This window comes from Acomys russatus, chromosome X, assembly GCF_903995435.1.
Source record: "Acomys russatus chromosome X, mAcoRus1.1, whole genome shotgun sequence".
Taxonomy (NCBI): Eukaryota; Metazoa; Chordata; class Mammalia; order Rodentia; family Muridae; genus Acomys; species Acomys russatus.
In genome coordinates this window covers 36952533-36979129 of record NC_067169.1, presented here as the reverse complement: position 1 = coordinate 36979129, position 26597 = coordinate 36952533, and the positions used below count along the sequence as shown (strand labels likewise).

Genomic DNA, 26597 nt, shown 5'->3' with positions numbered 1-26597 from the left:
TATCAAGTCTAATTCAGGTTTAAAGATTATTGAGGATAGACATCTCCTCATAATCAGCAGCTTATAAATTCAGAAACCAAAATTTAAGGACTTTGGGTCAACGAATTGGATCTGAATCTGAATCTATCTTTTGCCCTTGATTGAGACATGATTTCTATACCACCAAAATTAATTAAATACTAAAATCCCACTATCTTGTTTTTGCTTACTGGTATAAAGATAACTCCTTGTCTTTCTTCTATTAGGAATCAATTCATTTGGGTCTGTTAATTACTTTAGCAGGATACTGTGCATCAGAAAAGCTATCTGTCCCAGGAACTTTAAGAAATAGTGTGATGCTTACCTGAAAAATATAGGTTGGCACAACTGTTTTTTGGCCAACGTCTCTTTTCTCCCCTCCAAAGTTTGTTCTATGAAATGGTCGTTTTGACTATTGTTGACTCCCATCCCCTTGACATTGTTTTCCTCCACAAAAAGAATTCTTTATCATAGGCCATTCTTACCCTTGGGTTTACCTCATTTTATTCTACAATAAATTCTTAATGTCTTCTCATTTTAATGTTTTCAACAAAGATCACAAGAAAGAGGGGGCTGATAACAGAGCAACCGGAGAGCTCAGTAACATAATGAATAACTCCTTCTTAACCTACATCCTGAGGCAGGAAAATATTAAATTAGCATAAAAATGTAATTATAATTTTAAAAATATTACAATTCAATGTTCCCATCATTTATCAATTTTTTTCTATAAAAAAAGAAAAAAGTAGAATCTGGCTTGCTTTCAACTTCACTGTAGTAGACATTCTGTTTTAACATAAACCTTTTAATTTCCAAGGTCTCTGTGCTCTATATTAAACACATTCCTTTGTTCTATATAGCTTAGTCATTCAATTGTTGAAATCAGTGCACTGAATGACATTCCTAAGAGTACCAATGACAATAACCTTGGAACAGAAAGTCCAAGCATGATAAACAATATTAACACCTTTCAGAGACAAGGAGACAGATGAATCATGAAACAGCACTAAGTAACTGTGAGGAACCTCTTGAAAACTAAACATGCAATGTATAAAAACATAGTTACTGATGGTTCATTCAGTACCATGGAGAAAAATACATAAATACAGATACACTGTGGCAGAGAAAGTATGGGTCAAAGACAGAACAATCTGGATATTTCCCTGTATTGGTTACAAATATATTCTGAAATCATAAAAAGAAAATTATCAAATATGGTCTGTGAACATGCTTTCAGGAGTGAAGTCTCCCACTTTAAAAGAATATATTAGAGAGCCAACAAGGAGAACATAACCTGATGTTCAATATTTTTGTTTACCTGCAAATAGTACATGAAGAGCAAGATCAATATTTCCTCAGGTCCTTCATGTTCAGCATGTGGCTGCATAAATAGGCTTAAACTTATGAAGCAGAATCAATAGCTCTATTGCTTCTTACATGACTCTACAAATGTGTGAAAATTATTATTTTGTTGTCTTTATGAAAACCAATGTGTTTACTTGTGTTAAATGTGCAGACTAGAGCTAGTCAGGCTCCTTTTGTCCACCAAGTTTGCTGAGTCACTCACCTGGAAAACCAGTCTGGATGGGGCTTATTAAGCACAGCTGGAGCATGACACCTGATAAAGATGCTAACTTTGAGTTTGCCCTTGAGTTTAGCCTTACCACAAGGAAAATTTATATTCTGACCTTTTCTAGAAGCAAGAAAAGTGTAGAAAAATGGTATACATGGTGAAAAAGAAAAGGTAACAAAGAAAAGATAAATATAAGTGACAAAAGATTACCTACATGGAGATTCAAAGAAGATGAAGTCCATAGACATTTATATAAAAAATAAACAATTTATTGAATGTCTTTTGAATGAGACTGTCAATAATAAGACCAAGGTAGATATTCCTTGGAGGGAATATTACATGATATATGTGGAATATGTGGATATATGTGGAATATATGTGCTGTATAGTTTATACATATAAATGTTTTATATTGTAATAGATTTTACATATAATACATATAATTGTGAATGTACACTTTTCCCAATGGTTTTAATTTTACTTGAGCTATTAGGAATTAATTTATTATTAGCCAAGAATAGTAAATAATTATTTCATTATCTTAAGAACTATTACACTGTCTGGACTATAGTAAAAACTGCTTGGTTTACTATGCTACACTGTTCTTTCTATGGAGGTCCACAGGAGAACTATTCCTTGATTCACAGAAATTGCTTTGCTGTTATACAGCACTATTTCTTTTGATGTTCTGAACACTGAGTTATAGAACCTCTTCTTTTTGCCATGTTTGCTAAGATGCTTGTAATCTCTTTCAATTCTGGCTAGAAGAAAACTTTCAGGATATAATGATGTTTGCTATGTAAGATTGTGTTTAATACAATAAATGCTTCCCTGTATATCATTTGTCTGGTGATGGTGATCTCACCAAAACCACATACATGGAATTTGGAACAGCATTCAATTCTATAGTCTAGTCTCAACTGTATGCAGTTTTTCTATTAAAACCAATTTGTCTCCTTATTAGAAAAGTTATGAAATAATGTGGCTGTTTAGGGATCTCAGCATAAAATGTGTCCATTGTTGTTCCTCCCCCAACTATAGCCACATGTAACTTAAAAATTAGAAAAATCCTGCTCATGGAGTTTAAATCATGTAATCTCATTGCTCTGAAATCTGAGACAAGTGGATCACAAGATTTAGGTAGGCCTGGCATACCTAGAGAGATCCTATCTCAACAACCAAACAACCATATAAAAATATGCTTAGTCTATTTCAACTGATACTTTAATATTGTTAATACCATGTGGCCCAGTAGGGGGCCACAGTGCAATAAAATACATCATCAGGATGTAAATCAATACTTAAAAATTAATCTAAGTATCAAAATAAATGTACCTGTGACTATGGATGAGCGCATTCAAAGCCAGACCATCAGACCAACTGGAGGTGAAGTTGATGACATTAACCTGTGGATAATTACGTGTTGATTGTCGGACCCAGCTTAGAAGTATCTTTTCACTGTTGGTTTGCTGCAATCCAGCCATGATAGTTTTCATCACATTTTTGACCTATATGTCAAGGAAAATTTTAGTAAGAGAACATATTACCCAAAAAAGCACTCTTCATGTTTTAATAAAAATGCCCTTTCTCTTCAAGAATAAATGCTGGGAATATCAATTAGAGGTAATAGATTTTATGGAATCAGAATTTACTCTAATAGGTTAGAAATCAATTCAATCTGATTGGTGACTGAGAAATATGCTCAATATCATCCCTATAGGCGAGCATACTAAACTACTGCTCTGCTAGATTTCAATAGACTAGGAAAGAAGGGGCACAGAACATTAGACTTATTGTTATGCAATAACAAGCTAAGTCACCAATGTTTACAAATAGTTAATACAGGCTTAGTAAGAAATTGCTATTAATTTGAGATTCAGTAGAACACTTTATGGGCTAGAGGGAGCAAAGTGATGAGAAAAGAATGACATAATTCTATTTCAATTAAAATTTTAAAGGACATGTTTATTTATAAAGCACATTGTTTATTCCTTTGCTATTGACTTGCTTTATGGAATTCACCAAGTTTCTTAAACTTTTAATCACCAGATTATTTATCTTCACAAAGAAGACTGCTGCCTGAACAATCGAAAATAAGTAAAATTAAAAACTATAGATTCGCTTTATAAAGTAAAACACAGCACAATTTGTTTATTAACTGTAATGGCTAGATTTATGTCAACTGGACACAAGCTAAAGTGATCTGAGAGGATAGAACCTCAATAGAGAACTGTTTCCATAAGATCAGGCTATAAGCAAACCAATAGGGTATTTTCTTAGTTAGTGATTGATATGAAGTGGATGACCTCATCAGCTCCTGACTCCAGGTTCCTCCCCTGGTTGAGTTATTGGTACTGGCTTCCATTTACGATAAAAAATAATATGAAAGTATAAGCCAAATAAGCCCTCTTCTCCCCAAGTTACTTAAGTCATGGTGTTTCACCACAGCAACGATAACTCTAAATGAAATGGATGCCTGTTTGCATTTTTAAAAATCAGTAAGTTAACAATATTTAAAAAGAAATATGTATGCATAACATCTATAAATATATGCCTTGGTTTTCCTTTCATTGAGTGCTTTGTTCCTAAGCTTTGAGTAGGTGTAAACATTATTCAGCAAGTTACTGAATTGCAAAATTTTATTTCTCTAAGTATTCTGATGAAAATGGAAAATGTACATTCTAAGCATTTTTATAAATTTCATAAATGCAATGATACTTTATGATAGATAGTTTATCTACAAGAATATATTTAATAACTATTTATTCTATTTCTTTAAAAAATAATATGGACCCATTATGAGATACTTGAAAGAGTATGTACATAAGTAAGTGTTATTAATACTTACTTAAGTGGCTTTCTTTGGGAAAACAGAAGGTCAGTATTATAAAAATGTGATGTGATGATGTATATTCCATCATCAAGAATCAATGTGTATTATAAATATGTTTTGGTTTGCATGTTTTTTTCTCCATGAAGAGATTAACAAATGTCTTTGCAGTAAATACATATTTTACCATTTCATGGTAGTCATCTTTTAGGAACTGTACAATGAAAATCATGGGATATAATATTTATCTGAGTTTTAAATAGTTATAAACTTAGAGATGATATTTGTAGACATGATGATAGTTTGAAGATATAAAATATGTGCATATGTATGGTACAATCTGTTAAGAACTATTTCACTTTTCTCATTTAATCCAGATAAGAAATATAAACATGTTCATGCTTTTATCTTTGACAGAAAAAGAAATATGGTCTGACATTAAAGGTATATGTTTAAATTTAAGCAAATTTATGGTTTTAAATGTTTGTACTCTCTTCACTGAACCAAAGCATCATTGATCTGGTTTAAAAAGGTAGGATAAATATAAACATGCAACAAAAAACAATATACTCAAGTAATTGAGAAACATGCAATTTCAAACCCTGACTGAGTAACAAGCATATTTCTACAAATATTCTAACGATTGAAACGAAAGACAAATTTCTTCTTATAAAAATCTTTAGGTTATGAAATATGCTATTCATTAAAATTTTTAGATGTGATTGGGATTTTGTCCTTTTTTTCCATCTTTACCCAATGACAGAACTGCAAACATATTTCTACAAGTATAACAGAACATATTGTATAATAATCCTCAATATCTAAAATGATATAAAGTGCAAATTTAAAAGTCAGTCTTATGATGATGGTTAGGAATTGTTAATAATTTGTGTTTATTTGGTAGGTCACAGACGAAAATGAAACAAAGGATTAGCCACATGCATCACCAAAAGACAATGTCTGGTAGCATATTTACCTGCCAGTGGAGGATTATGTTCCAAATCAAGCCAAGAGTGAGTTTATGATTTCCATCCACTATGTCAGTGCTTCCTATATTTACTAAGTCGACCTGATAGTTAAAAGGGAAGAAAATATTTGAAAAATGGATGGCAAATGATTAAATGTAAATTTAAAAAAACATGAAAGCATTGTATTTAGCTATTTTTAGAGCCTAAGCAATAGTATAGAGTTTAAAATATAATGTAAAATTAAAACTAAATACATTTCAGCTCATTTACCATATTAAACAAGCACCTTGGAACTAGGATATGAAAGTATTAGCATATGAATTTATCACTGCACATTAAAAAGGCCAATCAGTGGTCTCCAAATAAAATAGATAATAGTAATAATCCAGAAAAGAGGCATGAAATTAAGATATGCTGTCTCAGATCAAATCAAGGTGAAATTTAAAATAAAAAGAAGTTTCATCAGTTTTTCTATATAGTATAAACAAAATTTGGATATGCCTTTAGATGAATATATTTGCCTAAAATCTCCTATTTTAGAAAAATGTAAAACTCTTATAAAGGCAATTGTAGCTAACAGATAGCTCTTTTTTTCCCCTATAGACAGCTGATCTGGGAATCAATATATATTAGTGTTTTACTTTTCATAGTAAATCTCCATGCTGTGCTTATAAAATGTTTATCCCCAAAGTTTCATATGGTAGATGTTAGTCCTTAGTGCAAAGTACTGAGAGATAGGGGTGCATAAAAGGTGGAGCTTGTTGAAAGAATTTCAGGTTATTGAGGGAATCAACTTTAGAAGAATTAGTTGTCATTTATAAAGACATAATAAGATAACAAGAAGTTGATTGTTTTGTGGTACTTCTTGCCTTAGGTAGTTTATTGTATATATGTATAATAATATAAATGTATATCTATAAAAGAAAAAGACTATACTAAACTAAACATAGACCAAGACAAACTGTGGAAGAGATAGAGGAAACATTATAGGAGTCAGGAAGGTTAAAGGAAACCAGGAGAACGTGGCCCACTGAATCAAAAAATAGGGCTCACAAGGGCTCACAGAGACTGAAGCAGCAAGCACAGGGCTGAGATTCACAGCCAAATATTTGCATGGAGTGCATGGAGTCTTATGGAAGTATTGGAGGATAGAAGGACCTGGAGGGAACAGGAGCTCCACAAGGAGATCGACCTGGAGGGAACAGGAGCTCCACAAGGAGACCAAGGAGCTCACAAATCTGGGTGGAGAGACAGGTGAATGCAGAGACTGATTCACCAACTAAGGACCAAGCATGGTGAGGATTTAATCCCCTGCTCAGATGTAGTCGATAAGCAGCACAGACTCCTTGTTGGTCCTATAATATGGGGAGTAGAGGCTACCTCTGACATGGACTCTGGTGCCCACTCATTAATCACTTCCCCTTGGCAGGATGTCCTTGTCAGGCCACAGAGGAAGAGATGACAGGTAGTACAGATAAGACTTGATAGGCTGGGGTCAGATGGTAGGAAAGGAGAGCTCCCCCTTTCTGAGGACTAGGGGAGGAGGAGGGGGAATAAGGGAGGGAGAGTGTGACCAGGTAGAGATGATGTAAAGTGAATACATTAAAATTTTTAAAAATTAAATTCATAGAATACTATGTAAAAATATAAAAATAAAAAGTAAAACTCTTTACATGAATGCATCGCTGGTAAATAAGTACCTCAGTTTTTGGTAGAATATATATAAAAAATTATATCTTCCTCTCCCCGAAAAAAACTATAGTCTAATTCTGTACTAAAATTAACCAACTCATGTCATCAAATTCTTCAAAGTCGTTTAAATTAGAGCGTTCCTCAGCTTAAGAGTAAAAATATCACCTTGCATTGAAATATGAGTTTAAAATTGAAACATGTTTGTTGTGTGTTGTTCAATTTTATAAAAGAATATTTGGAAAAATATCAACACATTTAAGAGGTGATGTTGATGATAGCTATCAAAATTATGAAAGCATTTGACAAATACCCAACTGTTGGTAAGTTCACAGGGCTAACAGGACTGGTTTCTTGTGAAGTCTGTGGAATCAGTATCTCTAATTAGCAAGTCTTTTATGAGGCTTAAAAATTTGGTAACAGAAATATTACCTTTCTAACATAAATTGATGTTAAATTTACAAGATTATATTCCAATAGATTTTAGAGGTAATAAATAGAAGCAGTTTGTTTTCAGTAACATATTTTTCTGATGTACTGCAAAATATGTATTATATGAAGATTTAAATTTTTGTATATATAAAGTACATATGACATTATACATTTAAAGAACAGTTTCCATTTGTTTTCTCTTATCATATGTCAGTAAGAGTAAACAGTATCAATTTTCAAATCAGTGACATTTGACAATCACTCGATATAATTCAATAACAATTTTCATTGGCTTAAATAACTGAAGTCTTGGATAAAACTAACATCTGAATTAATTTTCCACCTATGCTTTTAAAATACATAGTTTGGATTTGTGACTTAATAATGTATATTGCCAAATTTATTTTCTTTGTGATAATATAGATCTAAGCTTAATTGACAGAAATTTTCCAGCTTGTGATAAGCAATTGATGAGACGTGTTCATGGGTTTCTTTTGATACCTTCAACTGTCACAGCTTATATTAAATTATATTTGAAATGTTTGTCCTTATATACCAAGCATACAGGAATTGCATAGTTGCAATGGAGTGAGAAACCTTAAGAAAGAAGCAGAGAGCAGAATACATGTGATATAAAAGTAGAGGAAAAGAATACTGGGGGTGGCAAAGTTATAATGGGGATGGGGAAATGAGGAAGGTGGAAAAAGGATTATAAAGAAATCACATGGAAAGATACTACTTTAAAGTATGATGGAAATATAATTTCAAAAAGTGTAACTGGAGGGATTTTGCATAGAAGTAGAGTACAAATTAAAGAAGCTATGGGTTATTAAGTTAAAACACTAATGTCAGGTATGGGATATTTCCCTATAAGTTGTTGGTTGGCAATACCCCTCAGGTCCCCAAAACAGCATTAGGTTTTGCCATTGTTTTTGTCTGACCATCAGAACTTGATGGTAAGAACCTGTTGCTGAATACATTACCCACTTTTATTGTTGAACATATAGATATCATGCTGGAACTTAGATGAAAAATTCCTCTTTGCTGCTAGATTGAAAAGTGCCAAAAGTTGCTACATAGCCAGCTGGGGGAGGAAAGCCATCCATAACGGTCTTACACAGCTATAAACTTTCTATGCTACAATAGTAAATTTCTAGACAAGCTGTGCTCAATGGTAGAAAGGTGGCACACTTTTATGGGATAAGCAACCACTTTCTGATTGGATTGGACACCCACTCTGTAGGAGAGAATTCATCCCTGGTACTGTTGGCCTCTGGTCAGAGAGATCATAAACCCTGGTTTTTGTTTTGCCAAATGTTCATGTTGTCAAACTACCTCCTAAATATGTACATTTGTTCCCAAATACTAGCACAGCTCTCAGAATTTATAAGAGAAGCTTCTTTTTATTTTAAACAGTTTGTGGCAGTAAAGGCAGAGATTCAGAACTGATTAAAGTGCTAAAAATTAGTGACTTCTGAGTTCAGCCCTAAATATCATCCCCTTCAAGGCTCACAGAATATGGTGTAAGATTTAAATGTTAGAGAGAAGTGCTGTATACAGGACATGATAAGGCTATAGGACAATACTTGTGGTAGTCTGCACAGTAATAGAGTTACAGGCCTCTGCCTACATAGCCAGCTTTTGTTTCTGTATTAGCAATGCAAATTTAGGTGCTCATTTATGTTCAACAAGATGTTTACCTACTTTGGCTTCTTCTAACCCTGGAAAATTTTAAACTACATATTCTTATCATTGGCGAATAAAAGGCTGACCATACTGTAGAAATGAATTATCAGTGCCTCCTAACAGGGGCTGCTTACACACAACAGAGTTGTTCTCTATGCCTTCAAAACCCATGAACAAATAGAGACTCTAGATAAATTTTTTTCTAAGCTAGAACAGGTTAAAAAAAAAAGCAGCAAAATCACTTCATAGTGACATCTTATTTCATAGAAATTTGTATTGTCTTTTGTTTGCTTTTCAGTACCATAGCCAACTTTAATACAAATTAGCTTTGCTTTCAGGAAATACGTAATGAAGGTGTTACTGTACTTAGAAGTGATTTCTTCTCAATAAGTTGGTTTTTCTTAATTAAATTATTAACAACAGGAATGTCATGCTATGACTACTGCCACAGAGAAATAAAATCAGGCCATAAATATGGTATGCATGTTGTACAATGCCAAGTTGTGAGCAGAATTCAAGTGGGGGATAAAAGAACAGATATAAGTTGCTGTTTCTCCTCAATATCACTTAAGGTTTCCCCCTTTCTTCCCATTTCCTCTTTCAAAACACCTGTGTCTTATTATTCAAATCTCTAGATCTTGTTCTCTCTAGTCATACTTCCTAAAGTACCCAGTGTCTGTGGTCAGTCCAGATTACACTTTGGAAATCAGACCTGAAAATAGCATCATCAGTTGACATGCCAATGTCAAAGCAGGCTATATCACACAGTCCTACCCCAAGATAAAATTCTACACGTAACTAATGTCTACTGAGACAGGAAAAATCAGTCTTCTTAAGGGAAAAGCTCCCTGAAAGATTATCCTTTATCCAATCCCTCTCTCTCCTCTCCTCTCCTCTTCTCTCCTCTCTTCTCCTCTCCTCTCCTCTCCCCTCCTCTCCCCTCTTCTCACCTCTTCTCTCTTCTCTCTTCTCTCTCTCTCTCTCTCTCTCTCTCTCTCTCTCTCTCTCTCTCTCTCTCTCTCTCTCTCTCTGCCTCCTATTTTTGAATGTGTGTGTTATAACAATAACTAAGACAAAAGAGGCCATGAATTTGAAAGGGAGTCATGGACATGGGATAAATTAAGGGAGGAAAAAGGAGGGGAGTATCATATGAATACATTATTCACCTATGAAATTCTCAAAAATTTAATATTATTTTTAAAATAAGAGACATAGATTGGAAAGACAACTTAAGAATAAATTTAGTGGTCCCCCTGGGCCATCTGTCTCACCGATCAGATTCAATGCAATCCCTATCAAAATACCTACACAATTTTAAAAGGTATTAAAAGATAAATTCTCAACTTCATATGGAAAAACAAAAAACACAGACTAGCTAAAGCAATCCTGTATGATAAAAGATCCTCTGAGGAATCTCCATTCCTGATCTCAAGCTGTACTACAGAGGAACAGTAATTAAAACAGCATGGTACTGGCACAGCAATAGCCTGGTTGACCAATGGAATCAAATTGAAGACCCAGAAATAAATTCATACACATATGGTCACTTGATTTTTGACAAAGAAGCCAAATCTATTCAATGGAAAAAGGATAGCATCTTCAACAAATGATGCTGGTCTAACTGGATGTCTACATGTAGAAAAATGCAAGTAAACCCATATTTTTCACCATACACAAAACTTCAGTCCAAGTGGATGTGGATTAAAGACCTCAACATAAAACCAGAGACACTAAATCTGTTGGAAGAAAAAGTAGAGAAATGCCTGGAATGCATTGGCACAAAAGACAACTTCCTGAACAGAACACCAACAGCTCAGGCCTTAAGGTCAATAATTAATAAATGGGAACTCAGGCTGAGAGGCTTCTGTAAGGCAGAAGACACTGTCAACAGAACAAAGTGACAGCCTACAGACTGGGAAAAGATCTTCACCAACTCTACATCTGACAAAGGTCTAATATCCAAAATATATAAGGAGCTCAAGAATTTAAACACCACCAAACCAAATAACGCAATTAAGAAATGGGGCTCAGAATTAAACAGAGAATTCTCAACAGAGGAATATTGAATGGCTGAGAAACACTGAAAGAAATGTTCAGCTTCCTTAGTCATCAGAGAAATGCAAGTCAAAACAACTCTGAGATTCCATCTTACACCCATCAGAATGGCTAAGATAAAAAACTCAAGTGACACCACATGCTGGCAAGGAGGTGGAGAGAGAGGAACACTCCTTCATTGCTGGTAGGAGTGCAAACTTGTACAACCACTTTGGAAATCTATCTGGCGCTTTCTCAGAAAACTGGGAATAGGGCTTCCTCAAGACCCAGCAATTCCACTCCTTGGAATATACCAAGATGTTCCACCAGACAACAAGTTTATATGCTTAAACATGTTCATAGCCGCCCTATTCATAATAGACAGAACCTGGAAACAACCTAAATGTCCCTCAGTCAAAGAATGGATAAAGAAACTGTGGTATATTTACACTATGGAATACTATTCAGCTATTAAAAACAAGGTAATCATGAAATTTATGGGCAAATGGCTGGAACTAGAAATGATCATCCTGAGTGAGTTAACCCAGACCCGGAAAGACTCGCATGGTATATACTCACTTATAATTGGACACTAGCTCAAAAGGGATATCCATTGAAGGTATTCACTTACAAGGAGATCTGGATACATGTGGGGACTTCCTACTGGAACTCTAGGTTAGGGAAATATGGGAGAATGTGGAAAGAGAAGTATCCAGAGGATCCGAGAAACCCATAAGAAAGATTGGATGGGCGGATCTGTACCCAGGGGCATCTGCTCAACCTACTGCACCAACCAAGGACAATACATGCAGTAAACATTGAACCCCTATTCAGATCTAGCCAATGGACAGGACATTCTCCACAGTTGTGAGGAGAGTGTGGACTGACTGTGACATGAACTCTGGTGCCCCATATTTTATCACTTCCCCTTGGTAGGGAGGCCTGGTGGCACTCAGAGAAAGGATAAGCAGGCTACCAAGATGAGACTTGATAGGCTATGACCATATAGTGGAGGAGAAGGTCGCCTTCTGTCACAGACCTAGAGGGAGGGGAAACGGGTGAAAGAGGCAGGGAGGGAGGAATGGGAAGCTAAAAGTGAGGGGTAACAATTGAGATGTAATCTGAAAAAATTAACAAAATTAAGAAATAGAACTAATTTACCTTGAAGCATCTGAAATGACTCTGACTATCTAACTTTTTAGATGTGTATGCTGTTACCTGTATGATAAAGTAACCATAATCCACTTCTTCTTCCTTGAGCATATGAAATAATATGACTTCAAGAGTGACTTACTTCCTTAGTTGCCCAGCAGGTAAAACAATCTACACAGCATCAGGATTTTCAATATACAGGGTTTAAAAACTTACTTTACTCAGAAACACAGAGGAAGAATATCTAGAAAATTTAATACAGTCTATGCTGAACCACTTGCTCCAACACCCACCTAACTTTGCTCTTTCTTCCTATGAGATGATTCCATTGCCTGGGGTTTTCAATTCTTCCTCCCCACATGACAAACACCCATGTTTATGGTCATATTCATGCAATAAATTGCACTAGAAGGATATCAGAGAGTTGGCTAGAGAAGACACCACTTTGAATTACTACATTTCTTGATATTGTATTTTGTGTGGAGCAGCTATCTCATGATGCTCTACCAAAGCTAGTCCTCATATCAAGTTGCATCTTTCTTTTTTGAATTGGAAGTAGTAAAACGGTTATTAAGTCATGCCAGTCAATGCCTCACCGTCTAGGACTAAGTTCTTCAGTGATGCATATTTATGGAAATTATCCTCAGTTACAGCCTAGCATTGTTTTTGTTTGTTTCCTCTGCCTCATGCTTGGACAATTAATACTGCATTTTGTATCAGAAGATAACTGACTTTCATGGCCATTATGCTAATAGGTGCTGAAATGGACTAGAGATTAAAGATTTTGTTATTGCTTTTTCTTCCTTATGAATCGCACCTGATAGATCTATTTGGCTCTGGCCATTCTATTGAATTAAAGAGCAACATTCTTGATAATGACAAACATATAAATTTGTTAATGCCTGAAGGAGGATACAGAATTGGTATTTCCCAAATTAAATAAAATTATTAAATTTTAAAGGGAGAGTTTACACAATGTGAACACTATTTTAAATCACTATCTACTATGCTTTGGAGGATGAAATAACTATTTTAAAAATCTATAACGTGTTTGCACTACTTATATAGTTTATCCTACCATAAAACATGTTAGTATTAAGAGTATTGGTTTAATACTTTAAATAAAGTATAAATAACTTTTCTTTGTAGATTTAAGAGTATTTATATATTGCTGTGTCCTTGTTATTGATTTTAATTTTCATCACTAAAAAGTCTTTTAAATACTCTCCCAATAGATTTTCTTTATATTCATTCTGGTAAAACTGGCATTTGAAAGAACCTCTCTTTTTATATACGTATTATGCTACATTTTTAGTTAAAATCATTATCATGTTATTTACTCCAAGTTCAAATACTAGCCACTGCTTATAACTTCCTTCATTATTTTTTCTCCTTCATACCATTACCTCACTATGCTCCTTAATCCATTCATCTTTACTTGACTTTGAACACTGTTTTCCCCATATATTGAGTTCTCATTCCAAATGCTTCTAGACCTCCAGGTCTTTTTATTACTCTGAATGGACCATCTTCTTCTGCTTAATCTAAGGCCTCACTTACTTTAGGAAATATCTTATATAATTCCTTAACCAAAAAGTCTTTCCAGACCTCATCATTCATGTCATTTGTACACTGTCACTACAATATGTATGTATGTATGTATGTATGTATGGTAACATACCTATATAACAAATAATATATATGGTAATATCTATCATAGAAATGTTCCCCTCTGTACATATCATTTCCACCATTCTTTTTATATATGATTATCAATCTATTTGTTGTTGATCATTGACTAGATGATGGTGATCTTTACAAGGTTTCATTAGATCATTTTATTCTAATATCAGAAAAGCTGAAAATCTATAACTGGTAAGCAATCAACTTGTAATGTTTCCATAAAATACCTTTCACATGTTGAATGTAACAATTACACTACATTGATCAATTCAACTAATTATTTTACAGATATATTTCCACATCATTTATGCTATCCTGTTATGACCAAATAAACTGAAGCATTTATGAGAATGTACTTTATTACAAATCAATTAACATATTGCAGTTATTTTAAGAGTATGTGATCAATGTTTTTGAAATTACCTTTTAAAGATAGTTGTTTTGCAATTAGAAAGCTACCAACAGTGCCATGTAAATGTACTGGTTAATTAGAAAGGTTGTAGAAAGAAGTTAATAGGAAAAGAAAACTGTCTCTCTCTAAGGCAATGATGAATAGGATAAGCTCAGCCTTTCTCAAAGGACCTTTTCCATCCTAAGCACTCATTTATTTATGACTGTTTCTTTTTTCCTAATACATCATATATATTTTCATCCATGTATACCAAACCAAGTAATTCTATCCCTGAGCTAAAATATTAGTTGTTTTTTGCCTGATATGTGCTTACTGTTAGCTTGATTGTCACAAAGTTCATTATCATCAGTATTGAACACATGAAATAATATACAGTAAACAAAATCTCTCTGTTATACAGAATACCACTATATGAAGGACTCAGTTTATCTATAAAAATAACTACATCAAAGTAATATTTAGAAACATCACAAAAGTCTTCCCAGGTTCAGGTCTCATCTTTCTCTGTCCCCTATGACTGTCTGCATTGGCTTACAGAATTGCATTAGCTACAAGCTCACACAAAGGAATTGGCATCTGGGTTCTGAATATAGGTTCTGAATAAGAGTCTATGTGATTTACAAGAGCTTAAGAAGCCTTCTCTACATTAGGACTGAAGCCCTTATTCAAACATTAAGCATGCTGTTTCACGGTGTGCAGACTCTGTTCAGGTCACCACTTACATTATTTTTCTGTAACACCTGCAGTGCCTTGTTGACATTGTTCAGGGCATGAACTCTTGTAGATCCCTTTTCTTTTGGCTAAAAAAATAGGAGAGAAATGTGTTTACTAGGAAAGAAAGAGATAAAAAAGCTACCTGAAAAATGAAGGTGTATAAGTTTCACTTTTAAGTTTGAATATTTTACATTTAAATGAACACAGGCTGTGAAGCATTTATCTAAGAAGTCTTAAGATTTTGGGCTAATTTCCTTTAGCATAAAACATCTTTAGAATAAAGAATAAACCTCCTGGGAAAGCAAGCACTTTTTTTTTAAAATATTATTTGAGATAAATGCTCCTTCACTTTTTAGCCCAGTGTGTATTATTATAAGACCATCAGTGCTGGATAACATTAACAAAATACATAAGGTGAGTAACCAGCAATATAAAAAAGTAAGTATATTTCTGTTCATTTTAAGAAAAGTTTAAAGAATATGTGAGTCTCTTGAGTTGCCCAAACTCCAGTCACTAACTAGCCACCCATATGCATTTATACAAGCAACCCTAATTTAAGTCAGTTAGTCATTTTAAAAGACATGAATGTAGGAAGGGTCTAAAATGTAAAGTTTTCTTATTCGTTAGTTGGAGAAAATGTAATTTGGCAGTTTTGAGCACAAAAAGAATTTGGATAAGAGAAGTGTTTTCCACACAGATGGTGAAAAAGTGAATTGTAATTATTCTGGAGAGCAGGCTGCACCTAGTAATCTAGTAAATGTACATGCACCCAGGCAACTTCTTTACTGTGCACAGGTGAGAGAATACCTCACATCAGTAAATGCAAACATGCACTGAGCTTGTTAGCTGTCAACAAACCAGCAGAACTCAGTGAAGCATGTTTATACCATAATGGTAATAGGACAGATGCATTAACTATTAACAGATAAATACAGAAAATGGTGATGTGTTAGTAAAACAAGCAACTATAGACTTCATGGACATAATTTTTAAAGCATAAAAATATATACAACTTTCTATGTGTAAGTATATGGGAAATCAATGATCTCTTGAGCAAGAATGATAATCTACAGAAAATAGATGGGATGGTATTAAATGTTCATATTCTATTCATAATATCCTATTACAAAAATATATTTATATTCATAAAATATATTTGAAACATTGTCATTAAAAAAAGAAGAGGAAGGTAGACAAAATTCCTACTGCCAGCTATAGAGCTATTGATATTTGCTAGCAGTTGGGAGAGGAAGAGTCAGTTTTCATTAACTATGTGAGTCTTAATAGACTGGCCACACCCTAGGCCAGGTTTCACTCCCAAGACTAGCTTGGCAACAGAAACGAGACTCAATGGGGAAAGAAGAAAAAGAAAAATAATGATTCTCAAAGTTGGATAGAAAGTCATGGTAGGATAAACAAGGTTGTTAACTTTCAGAGTTGGGTGAGCATGACTATTTTCAAAATACATTGCTCAAAATTCTCAAATAATTAATAAAATTATTAAAATAGGTAATGCTAAGTAATGTTAAAGAAGAGTATTTCTTTGACTACTGACCTAGTTTCCCAGTCACTGAAATTCAAAATTTCAATAACCAGGTTTTGTAGCTCATAATTTTATTCCCAAAAGTCATATCACATCCTCTAATTTTAAACTAGTATCTGAAATAATCAATTAAATATACATATCACCTCATTTTTCATAACTGATGAATTTTAACAATTCTATTGCAGTGATGCTTGCATTTATTCCTTCCTTATTGGTTTTACTAATTTGATAAGAGTCTACACCCCTCAGGCTTCAAAACCACTATCCTCCTGTTTCCCACCTTCTATGTGCTCACATTAGAGGTGTGTGAAATTACACCTAGTTCTTTTCTGTTTTTCCTTAATGCAAGCTCTCCTTAGTGGTCTCTAAGAATGTATCAGAAGCTCAATTCCTAGTCATGATTTCTCCTTGACATTTTTAAAAATGCCATTGTTGGATCAAGTCAGCTGTGAAAACCAAAAATGTATATAGCTCTCATTTCACCCATGGAGAGGCTTGTAGTTTAGTTAAACTCTTGACTTTCTGCTCTGCTACTTTTAGACTATGTAACCTTTAGAATCATCTCAATCTCTCCATATCCCAGTTTTCCCACCCATTAAAACAAGGCAAATAAAATAGCTGTTCTATAACTTTAAGTGAAAATGTATATAAAATATTTAGATGGGCAATTTTGATATAGTAGGTTCAGATGTTTGCTGTTTGGAATTTGTAGTGCATGAGAGGTATTTCACATCATTAATAAGAAACTTGCAATGTCAAATGGTTTAGTACCAACTGCACATACAATAATCTTAAACTTAAGAATTACCATGTAGTCACAGAAATTATCAGTGAAGCAAGACACCAACTTTTGGTCTGTGTCTATGAAGTCATAAATTTTACATTTATTTTCTTTCCCTTTCTCTACCTTGTGTATTTATAAAATAAATACTGCATTTTACTTCCCATCTTTTTCAAGACTTCCATATCCTAAACAATCTACTATTTGAACTGGCTGTCGAGCTTCCAAAATTTATCTTAGGCTTTCTAATCTTCAAGATGACTTGACCCATACCTTTAGTTAAATACCATAGATGTCTTGTTCCTTAAACTTCCTCTATCTCCAAGAATATTCCCATAAATAAGAATCTCTACTTTTCATATCTGAGAACATTTTAGTCTATGATGTCAAAGTGAGAACAGCATATATTTTAGGGTTTTCCTACATCTCACCAAAAGGAGGAACACATCTTTTTTTAAAGCAGCAAAACCAAATCATCATTAATGTGCAGAAAATGAGGACAAGCTATGAAAAATATCTTTAAACAACTAAAAGTGAAATTCAGTAATTTCTCTATTCAGATGTGATCTTCAAAATACAGAAAAAGTAGGCTGCTCACAGGCACTCATTTCTCTATCACCATCATAAAAACAAACACACTCTGCATATATGAAATTAAGACTAATTATACACTATGTCTTCTAATTGGCTACCAGACAAAAGCTTAAATGTACAGCATTTGTATTTTAGTAAGTTATCAACCAAAGTTCAAAAGTCATAAAAATTTATTAAACATAAATATCAGTAACAACTATACAGACAGAACAGGTTATATTTGTGAATATATATGCATGTACATATATACATGTAATAATAATTAGTGACTAAGAGGTAATGAATTTGAAGGAGAGCAGGGAGGAACATATGGTTGTGTTGGAGAGAGTAAGGTAAAAGGAAAGATGTTGTAATCATATTATAGGCTCAAAAATAAAATGAAATAAATAAGTAAATAAGCCAGAAAAGTATATCAATTTCAATTAATTTAGTAACATATTAATCCTGTATAGCTACTGTAGTTCATTTAAACATAGAAGCAAATGTATGTCTTTTCAACATACCTACAATATTTGAGGATCACTATCATAACCATGTTTACATACATACAATATACTATTTTAGGTAATTAAAGGCAAAAATAAGTTCTATAGTATTTAAGAAAGAAAAATTAGCTTTGGAAGTTTGGTTTAAAGAAAACTTTCAATAGCAAAGAAGACAAACAATTTTCAAAGGTTGCCAGAATACATAGAAGCACAGACAGCAAAACAGATAAACAAAACTACCTTGTTAAGTCCTGGGCAATGTATGACAGAACAAGTACCAACTTTGCTTGATGTAAGAGAATTGTAAGAGGCAACTCGGAGATAGGAATTTGGCCAATTCTAACACTGGAAGACATCTAGAATTTCTACTGTATATAAAAAACCTATTTGTGTGTGTGTGTGTGTGTGTGTGTGTGTGTGTGTGTGTGTGTGTGTAACACTCACATGGCTTAAATTCTCATGCTGAAGAGCTACGGTAAAGGACAAAGAGAACAGAATAATTGAATAAGACTCAGTAGATATGCAGAATTGATGACTGTACATAGACAGGAGTTTTAAACTCTACTTACAAAAATTATAGAAATCTTAAATTAAGATTTTTTTTTAGTCTGGAGATTATGATTTAGGAGTTTTTCTCCATTATGAGACTTTCATCAACTGAATTCAAACTCTTTTGTGACTTTAGTGACCTATAACATTGTATAACCATGTTATCTCCCTCATGAAATAGTCTAAAGTTATATGAGTTAACAGTTCTCAAAAGGAAATTACATTTCATGCCATATCTATTGGATATCAGACTAAACTACCCCTAGTTTTTTTTATACTGTACCCAAATATATTTGTTATTTATACACTAATACAGGGACATTTTGAAATACTTGAAAAATACAAAATAACACAAGCATAAGCTTAAAGTCAATATGCATAAATACCTTTGTACAGTTAGTCCTTATGAAGGATTAAAAACAGTAAAAGCACATAGTGCTTATTAGTTATCAGAATATATTACTGAAGATGTACTTTGTTATTATGCACAACATAGACTATACAAAAATAAATATTGTAGTATCACTTATTTTATTTTTTTCATAAATAGGTACTGTATTACTTATCTGGCTAATTCTTTGATAAGTTCATGGATCACTCAAGTAAAACTACTTCTTTGGGGCATGACATTTTACTGGAGGTTACTGTAAAACTCAAAATAAACTTTCTGGGCTTGAAAGATGTCTCAGTTTATAAGTGTGAGGACCACAGTGTGGGTTCCTCAGCACCCACATAGAAGCCAAGTATGTATGGTGGCCTGTCTGTAATCGCATGATTCAGTAGAAAAACACAGGTATCTCAAAAAGAATGCTGGCTGGATAGACTAGCTAATGGGGGTTGGTGTTCAAGTGAGAGACTCTGCCTCAATACATAAAATAGAAAGTAATATGAGGAAGATATCGAAAGTCAACTTTTTGCTTCCACAAACATTCACACAAGTGCTTGTATACCCACATACACATATACAGTCTATCCCATATATATATACATGTGGGGAAATAAAAAGAAAGTGGGGAGAAAGGGAGGGAGGGAAGGAGGGAGAATGGAAGGAAGAAAGACAGAGTCATACCAGTTTTTGACCTGTCAGCCCTTCCAGGAGGTCTAGGAGGCGTTTCCCATCCTGCAGGTCACTGAAGAGGTTGTCTATGTGCTGCTTTCCAAACTGAAATAAAAAAAAATACCCACTTGAAGAAGGTATGATTTTATGATTTATATCTATAATGAAGCTTTTTGAAATTTTATAGATATATTTAAGGGTATTGATGTATTCAATTAATAATGAACCAAAAGCAAGTGGTGTTTGAAAAAGAAAGTTCAAGTTAATAAGCAGAGTGAAAGAAAGTATAACATTAGGACAAATTATTTGAACTGTTAATGATGGCACTAAAAATGTATAGTGTAATTCATCCAATTAATCTGTCTGATTGTTCAATATCCTTTGTCACTTTACATACAATGATTCAAAATCTCCTGTTCCCATTTTTCACAACTCAAGTTTTGGAAAGTTCTGGTTTATTAGTTAGTTAGTCACTTAGTTAATTTAAAGCCTATTGCATGTGGTAATCTTAGATAGTCAGTCTCCCACCCAAGTATCCAGTAATCTTAGTTTTTCCCCCATCCAAGTATTAAACAGGCCCAACCATGCTTTACATCTAGGATCAGATGAGATCAAGGGTGCTCAGGGTGTTGTATGGCTAGAGATGGAAAAATGATTTAAACGGTAAAAATAAGTATATGAAGGCTTTTCATTTATTGTTCTAGGTTATCTACAAAGAAACTTGACTAAATTTCTTAAGAATTACTATAAGCATTCACACATACTAAATTTTTTGAGATAACTATTGATTGGAGGCAATGAACTGTGCAAGTGGATCTTAACACCATTGTATATGTTATGCCATGTTTCTGCCACTCTGTCATGATATGTCTGTCATCCTTAATATACTAATCTGGCAGGAGTAGGTGAGACAAAGAATTTGGCTATGCAGACCTTTATTACAAAACTAGAAGGTAGTAAAGTCAAGATTTTGCATCATTTGTGGGTAATTTCTGAAGCCATTGTTCCTTCCATCTTACCATGCTGGTCTTCTTCATCTTATTATCTTTCTATTCTTTTACCTTTAAAATATATTGTTTCATACTACATATGCTCCAAAAATCTTCCTAGTTTTGGTTTTTTAAAGTCTGCAATTGCCTTGGATGTGATTTTTTCAGTTCTTTGATTTCTCATGTTACCTAGAAAGATTTAGTTTATCCAGTATTAAGTTTACGAGCCAGATGTTTGATCGAGCACACGTTGATAAATCAGACACACAATGCCCAGCTCTGACACAAGTTCATGAAGGATAATACCACAAACCAGAAATCAGTGTGTCCAGGAGAACATAACTGTGGAAAATACCAGAATGCATGGATTAGAATCAGGAATTGCTTCCCCAGAGTATCAAATGGCTGGCATAAACTTTAAGCTATTTTACTTGTTCTCATGAGCTACTTAATTGCAAACAAACTTTGAAACTCATTTGTCAAAAAGATCCCTGGATACCAGAAAATTGACAACTTTGATAGTACTAAGACTAAAGACATAAACATTGGATTCTTCCTACAACCAGGCAGCAGTGTCAATGATCAGAACTGTGGCTGCTAAGGTGCCTTCTACAAAGAAAAACTTAGTGCCTGCTGGTATGTCACTGATTCTTGTATGCTCAGTATTTGGGATATGATATCAAAACTTTGGACTATTTTTCACAAACTATTTTTGTATAGAAAATATATCCAATAGTTCTTTTTGAAACTTTCAGAGGAAGAAAGAAAATAACAAAGAAATTAACATGCTGGAAGTTCTTAAAGTAGGTTTATGACACATAACACAGAAGCTAATCTTAAAACAACAGTAACATTTAATCCAAAATGATAAGTGTAGACTTCCTAATACCACCATCACAATCTTCATATGTAAGCATAAGTAACACTAAGGATTTTTTTGTCAAGTGAATTAAAATGCATCTTTAAATGATGTTTATTTTAGGAGAAAATTTTACAGATGCTATTGAGAAAATAATTTCTTTTAAAATTATCAAGACAAGATTCTTAAAATATAATAAATAATTTGAAAAAATAAGATTCTTGCAGATAGCAATATACCATAATTTAAAGAAAAACAAATGAATTTTTGTGATAAAGATAGTTATTCTTAGGCTATACTATGCATCAATATTGCTTGTCATATAAACTCTGATAAAATAAGAACATGGATGAGAAAATGACATTTATACATAAAAGAAGAATAGAAGCTGATAAATATGAAGTATAGCTCAGGGCATCAAACATAAAGATCATTTAGCACCAACCATATGTTTTGATATTTTAAAAAATGAGTAGGGACAAAGGCCAGCAGGCTGAGAGAATTGCCTATAGTCTTAATGTGATACAAACTCCTTATAGTTTTCCCTTTCATGCTAAAGTCAACCAAAGTGGAGAGGGAGTAAGCTACTCTGGTCTAGTTACAGGTTTCAAGTGTAACTAGTTAATGACCTTAATGCAAGGAAGAAATGGGTTGTTAGGACAAAGACTGATCTTACTATTTTATCAATTTTCACAGCCTATATATAATCAGTATTTCACTGAAGCAAGATAAAAGAAATCCAAGCCATGTTTCTTCCATCTAGAAGGAACATGTTTCCAGCAAATTAGACTGAGTGAATATTCCCTAGATATGGCAGAATCAACTCTTTAGTATCTGCAGGTTGAATAGTTCTGTGAAAACCTATGTTGTGCCAGGCGTGGTAGCACACACCTCTAATCCTAGCACTTGAGAGGCAGAGGCTGGCGAATTGTTGTGAGTTTGAGGCTATCCTGGTCTACAAAGTGAGTCCAAGATAGCCAAGGCCACACAGAGAAATCCAGTCTTGAAAAAACCAAAAAAAAGAAAGAAAGAAAAAGAAAAAAAGAAAAAAAACCTATGTTGAAATAGTTTTTACCCTCCCATCTTAATGTATGTTTACTCTAACATAAATACATACTAAGTACTTTTGAGTAAAACTCCCACCTAGTAAAGCAATTCTCACTTAAATGTCATTGAGCTTCAGATGCTTAGTCAACTGTAGTATGACTACCCGACAAATAAGCATTTCATTACTCCTGTATCTTGCTCTTTGTATTAACTATTCCCTACTATTTGGACAGAGTTACAATATTATACAGTAAAAGGCACACATGCTTCAGAGGCAGGAGAGGCTACCATTAGAGCTCAAGTGCTCTGTTCACTAGCTGTGTAAAAGTAAGTAAATATTTGTACTGATTGGTTTAATGGAAACTGACACAATAATAGCTTAAAGCACACTTGTGAAGTTGAAATGAAGCAAAATATATCTACTCTATAGGTATTGCCTAGGACTGGCCACCTTAATCCACACTTAAAAAATATAGGGTGATTACAATGGTTTATTTTTCTTTTAGTGTTTATCTAGTGCTAAGTTCTGGGTACATATGAAAGTTTAGCATGTTATTAAATCTAATGGAGAATGCTGAACTCATTTACAAGTCATATGATTTTAAGTTCCTATAAGAGTAGATGTAAGGAAGGGGACCTATAATTGCCCATATACAATCTCTGAAAATGAGAAATGTTACCTATGGATGGGGAAGCCCATAGAAGATTAGTGCTTTTGTTCTGTTGCTCCTTTTGCTATTTTAAATTAAATCTTGGCTTCTTTCCTGTTTCATGTTTGATATCTATCACATCTTCTTCTCATAAGTGACATTTGGGATTATGAAAGCACTATTATTTCTCTAAGATTCCATCATTAATGGCTCTCTTTTTAAGTGCAGAAAATGATTTTGTAAAACATATAAAGTGCCACATCCTTTTTGTGCTACATGGTTCTGTGGTTCTCTTTCTTCAGTTACTTTCATGACTAATGGCTTCTTTATTAAATGAACTCAGTGAACTTTTGACATTACTCAGCAGATTCATAGATTCAGTTATTGACTTCTTTGCTAACCCAAATAGCAAGATGAAATGATAGTAAGATAATAGTCCTTCCCCAGCATTGACAGCAAGGAATTGAGAAATACAGAAACGCAGACAATATTACAAAATATTATGAAGTGGCATCAGTAAAGTGAAGAAAAATTAAAATGTTTTATAAAACTGTTAAAAGCTCAGAAATGCATTTGTGAAGCAGTTTAAGTGGCCTCTGACTCTTCCGAGTTGCATTGGTCTTTTAACCTGAAAATACTGAAGGATCAATACAATGCTCCAGTAAGAGGTAAAGAGCACAAGGATAATTTAGCATGGCCTTCTGGTTTCAGAAAGGTCAAGCCATGGATATATCTGTTGCTCAGAAAGTCAAGAATGCTCTGTGGTTAAAAATGTCTGGACACTGGAAACACCAAAAAGAACTGCAAAAGTGAGGGTTCAAAATGTCATGGAAAGCAAGCAATGCTGCTCAATTGCTCACCACAAAATAGTGCAGTCCACTGCAGTGTAAACAGACACTTTTCATAGGTGATTATTTTCTTAAGTACAGTTTAAAAAAATACAAAGATGGTATTGCAGCATACACTATACATATAAGAAACACATATGTTAAATTGTAGAGCTCAAATAATCTTTGTACATTAATACATTTATATTACCAGCAATCACAAATGGAAGCAGAATATGACTTATGCCCTAGTAGCAACCTCACACCGCTTCTGTGGACTAGCTTCCTCAATAATGAGCATGCTATTTTTAGCAACACATAATAATGACTCAAAGGTCTCTCAAAAAACTTGTGTCATCTTTAATTTTTAGGGATATAATGATTGAAAGGGATATTGCTTATATGGATAGAATTTAGAAAGAAAAAATTTCACACTGATGAAGTAATGTTTACAAAGCATAAGAAGTTGTATTCTCCCTATGAGATATTGAGAAAGTCTCCTCTCTTATCCATGCATTCACTCTATTTCCATTTTTGAAAAAAAGAAGATATAGTATTATCCAATTTGTGGTGATGATGTGAAAAATATACGTAGAATTGGGTTTTAAAGTAAGATATGCCTGAAAGATGCTACTATTATGAATTTATTCCAATATTTGAAACATAATACCCATACTTCTTGAAAATTCCTCTCTGTGTTGTTTGCCTCAGAGTGACCAAGCGTACTAATTAATTTGATAACATAAATATTAAATGGTTATAAAAATAAAGGTATCCAATATAGTCTTTTCCTGGGAAAACATTCAGTAAACTCAAATTAAATGTTCTTCCTGTTAAATGTCCCTACAAAGGAGTCAGAGTCCAACTTTGTTATGAGGATCCAAAAGGCCTTGAAAGAATGAGTAATGTTGTAAAAGCTTACAAAGATGTTTTCAAAGATGAAGATAAAATCTTATGAAACCCCTGGAACTAATCACAGGGAAATATGTTTACTCCTAGACTCAGTGAAGAGAACAGTTTTTGGTCTGTGGACAATGAAATAATCAAGAAGACTGTCCAAGAGACAGAAGAGGAACTCCCATCATGCATTATCCTGATCTTTCTTTTTTATATTTTTAAATATTTTATTAATTCATTCATATTACATCTCAATGGTTATCCCATCCCTTGTATCCTCCCATTCCTCCCTCCATCCTGCTTTCCCACTACTACCCTCCCCTATGACTGTGACTGAGGGAACCTCCTCCCCCTGTATATGCTCATAGGGTATCAAGTCTCTTCTTGGTAGACTGCTATCCTTCCTCTGAGTGCAACAGGCCTCCCCATCAAGGGGACGTGGTCAAATATGGGACACCAGAGTTCATGTGAAAGTCAGTCCTCACTCTCCACTCAATGGTGGAGAATGTCCTGTCTATTGGCTAGATCTGGGTAGGGGTTCAAAGTTAATGCATACATTGTCCTTGGCTGGTGCCATAGTTTGAGCAGCACCCCTGGGCCCAGATCCACCCATCATAATGTTCTTGTAGATTTCTAGGACCCTCTGGATCCTTCTACTTTCCTATTCTCCTATGCTTCTCTCATCTAGAGTCCCAATAAGATGTCCTCCCCTCTATCCCACTTTCCTGGTAAGTGAAGACTTTCATGGGACATGCTCCTTGGGCTAGTGTCCAGATATAAGTGAATATATACCATTTGACTCTTTCTGCTTCTGGGTTAACTCACTCATTATGATCATTTCTAGGTCAATCCATTTGTCCACAAATTTCAGAAATTCCTTGTTTTTAATAGTTGAGTAGTATTGGCACAGGAGACAACTTCCTGAACAGAACACCAACAGCCCAGGCCTTAAGGTCAACAATTAATAAATGGGACCTCATGAGGCTGAGAAGCTTCTGTAAGGCAGGAGACAATGTCAAAAGAACAAAGGAACAGCTTACAGACTGGGAAAAGATCTTCACCAACCCTACATCTGACAAAGGTCTAAGATCCAAAAATTATAAAAAACTCAAGAAATTAAACACC

General features: G+C 34.0%; 1 protein-coding gene across 10 annotated transcripts in view; it reads right to left on the bottom strand.

Moving 5' to 3' along the window:
* The window catches only part of Dmd (dystrophin), a 2465896-nt gene that overhangs the window by 1647399 nt on the left and 791900 nt on the right, over positions 1-26597 (bottom strand). For all 10 annotated transcript variants that reach the window (XM_051140917.1, XM_051140916.1, XM_051140911.1 and 7 more), the window contains exons 3-6: positions 20216-20308; positions 15200-15277; positions 5398-5490; positions 2927-3099 (exon numbers count right to left, since the gene is read on the bottom strand). In XM_051140917.1, coding sequence (XP_050996874.1) covers positions 2927-3087 — 161 coding nt within the window. In that variant the 5' untranslated portion in view covers positions 3088-3099; positions 5398-5490; positions 15200-15277; positions 20216-20308. The remainder of the gene's footprint in view (positions 1-2926; positions 3100-5397; positions 5491-15199; positions 15278-20215; positions 20309-26597) is intronic.